General features: G+C 41.5%; 1 protein-coding gene across 1 annotated transcript; it reads right to left on the reverse strand.

The window, feature by feature from the left end:
• On the reverse strand, positions 1-2883 carry LOC119272171. The gene is made up of 3 exons (XM_037553727.1): positions 2346-2883; positions 1851-2065; positions 1-1446 (listed from the first exon to the last, which is right to left on the reverse strand). The coding sequence occupies exons 1-3, from the start codon at positions 2544-2546 to the stop codon at positions 1422-1424; spliced, it is 441 nt and encodes a 146-aa protein (XP_037409624.1). The 5' UTR covers positions 2547-2883; the 3' UTR covers positions 1-1421.
• Positions 2884-3153: the final 270 nt, after the last annotated feature.

The following is a 3153-nucleotide window of genomic DNA, read 5'->3' on the forward strand; positions in this document are numbered from 1 at the left end:
TCAGATTTACTGAACGTGGTTAGTACTGAAAACAGAGCCCAATCTCTAGCATAAATCATATTTTTAACGAAGCATGTAGGTGAATAAAATCCAAGCTGCTCCATGGAAATGAGTGGCTAACTCAATACACAAGTGGAACTTGAATTTTAAGCTAAAGAAGAAATGAATGAACTCGGAAATTTGGAATAAACCATTGAGAACTCAAGTGAATGATCTCACTTGAAGCCTGGGCCTTGTCAATTCAACATGAACATGTCTTCTCTGCCTACCAAGAAACTGCAATGTTTCAATCATCTTCTTGCTAGCTACAAATTTTGCAAGACACTGGAAACATATAAGGGAAGGGACGACAAAACATAGCAAATAACAAGGATATACATTGGTTCAAAGGGAAGCAAAGAAATGACATCTACTATGGCCCAGTTTTGGAGACCATTAATCAATTAAGCAAATAGAAAAATATTTACATAGTATATAGTGTAACAGTAGGACAGTATATTATTCACCAAAAGAGCGTTTCTGCAAGCACAAGAGCCACTCCAATTTCCCAAGGAATTCAAAAAATTAACTTCTATCAAGGTGAACAGTTGTTGTGTTCTTTTAACCAATTCAATTAAAACGCATTATGCGCAAGGCGGTACAACTCATCTCCTCTAATTATAATATGGATATACTGCATAACAAAGGAAACCTTATTTAGAGCTACAGCTACGAAATTAAAACTCCAATTGACCACTGAACCTTACAACATAGCCGTTAAGTATAGAGAGACACATAAAAACCTGGATCTGCTACAAAGATGGTTCTTGTACGATTAGCTGAATATATAGTACTATAAACGCTAAGTGCAACTATGCAAGCTTTTATCTACCAATCACAAAAATACAAATGGCAATAGTAAATGATATTAAGCAATATAATAGGTCAAGAGCGTAGTTGGCTTGGCTCTGAATTTACCCTTCACCTTGCTGCCATGGCATAAATGCTATGAAACTGAATCACAAAAATACTTGAAGAGATAGCTGCAGAACTGTAAAGAGCATAAAACCTCATGTGAATACGTTTGGAATATTAATCTTCTCTATCAAAATTTCCAGAGAGAAAATTAATAGCTGATTGTGAGGTCCAAATTCAGTTACATAACCAACAAATACTCTCAAATTAAATTCACAAAAGCACCAGCTTTGAACTATGGAGTAAATAGAAAAATCTACAAAAAAGAAGAGTCTCAACAGAATAGGGAAGGCTGTGTTATCAATGGCCCCACATACAGGAGCTTCCATCACATACAGAAGCTTCCATCAAAAGGCTTGAAACCTGCAAAGTAATGTACAAGGATGTTCCATCTCATGCATAAGCTTTGTCAGTGTCACTATGAAAAACCTTATTTACATACTTCAGTCTTTACTGTCCGAGGTTTTTCAGGCACATGAATATTGGTGCTGCCTGCAATGTTCACAAGCGATAGTCAGACGATTGGCAATGCTATATCTGAAAATTTATAGTAATCACTGGAAAATCTTGCACAATGAAATGAACTCATAGAAACTGAGAGCAGATCCATTATTCTAAGAACACCCATCATATGTCATTTGGGATCAATAAAATTTTCTTCTTGTTCTGTTACTGGTTTGCAATTAAGAGCCTTCATTTTTCACTTCTCTAAACGACTCAAATGAATACCAGGCACAAATTTATTGTCTTGCATCCATGGCTCTAGAGTGCTTGCGTACAAACCGAATAAACAGATGTAAAAGCTAATGCTAGGAAAAGAAATCCATAGACGAAATCTACTGAACGCAGAACTCATGTAAACTTATTTTCGAAATTCAGACAGAGCAGGCACACACCAGCATACATGGCCGCCATCCGCCCCGTCGACGCCTGCTCGCAGCGGCCGAGCGGGCACGCCGGCGGCCGCAGGCCACCGAGGCTCGCCATGAGCGTGAATATGACCAATGAGGCAAGGACTGCGCGCACGCATGGCATGAAGTGGCCAGAGGAGCAGATGAACGCATGTGCATACAGTAAATCGATTAATTGTCAGTTCTTGCCACTTCGTCCACTGCAAAATTATGTGCTGCAAAGTAAATCCCATATACTACAAAATAAACAACATGAGATCAACTTTTTCTTGACAGTAAGAAACAGCAAATCATCAGATCAGCCAAACTTATCTCAAATCAACAAATTTCACTGAAACCACATGGAAACCTTCCAATTTTCAGAAGAAACAGAAATCAAGAATAGAAGCTCGAACTAATTAGTCACATCACTCATCCATCCCAGAAACTTTGTAGATCGAAGCCTTTAAACAGGAGTCTGTACCCAACTACGAAGCTCACCTTTGGATGAATAATATGGGGATTTGGCCTCACCGATGGGAGCGGTGTGTCATACGACTGGATGCCCGTGGTCACCCTCACATCGGGCCAGTCCATCTGACGTTGTTGTTCCCTCGCGTGCATATTGGACCTTGTGTGGCTCCCCGCCGGGCGGATCTCACCACACAATACGGACCTGACCGGCCATCGTACGGGCATCATAGCACCATGGGATGGCGACGGCGAGGCTCATCACAGTGGGCAGCAGTGAGGTCCATCTCCCACAACTCCCGACGCCGCCGCCACGCCTCCTTTGGCCACTGCACCATCCCCGCTCCTCCCCTCATCCATCTCGCACCTATCCATCACTGAGGCGGGGAGACTGGGAGCTGGGGCGCGTAAACGCGTCGAATACGACGCTAGCCTAGCCGAGGCGACAACTCCCTCCGACGATGGCGTGGGGAGGGCTCCGATGGTGAGGGTCACCGGCGGCCTCGACGGGCGCTTTTGGAAACAGGACAGGCCGACAGGGGGATGGGGATGGACGGGAGGGAAAGAGATTAGGTGACATGCACCTTGACTTGCGGCCTAAATTCATATTTAAACATTGTAAAAAAATCTGTAAAAAATAATGCATGTTCATAGCACATGTTAAAATAATTCCTAAAAAATTCATATCAAAATTCAAAACATACATCAAGAAGCAAAAAAGAGAAATCACCGTGTGACTTGCGGCCTAAATTCATATTTAAATATTATAAAAAAATCTGAAAAAAATCATGCATGTTCATAGCACATATTAAGATAATCTCTAAAAAATTCAGATCAA

This window comes from Triticum dicoccoides, chromosome 1A, assembly GCF_002162155.2.
Source record: "Triticum dicoccoides isolate Atlit2015 ecotype Zavitan chromosome 1A, WEW_v2.0, whole genome shotgun sequence".
Lineage (NCBI taxonomy): Eukaryota > Viridiplantae > Streptophyta > Magnoliopsida > Poales > Poaceae > Triticum > Triticum dicoccoides.

Bases quoted from the DNA above. Each gene is read 5' to 3' on its own strand.
- LOC119272171 (XM_037553727.1), bottom strand. From the start codon at position 2,546: ATGATGCCCGTACGATGGCCGGTCAGGTCCGTATTGTGTGGTGAGATC. The intron at 2,066-2,345 runs GTGAGCTTCGTA...ATAATTTTGCAG, and splicing joins CCCATATTATTCATCCAAAG to TGGACGAAGTGGCAAGAACT. The intron at 1,447-1,850 runs GTGTGTGCCTGC...TGAACATTGCAG, and splicing joins GATGGCGGCCATGTATGCTG to GCAGCACCAATATTCATGTG.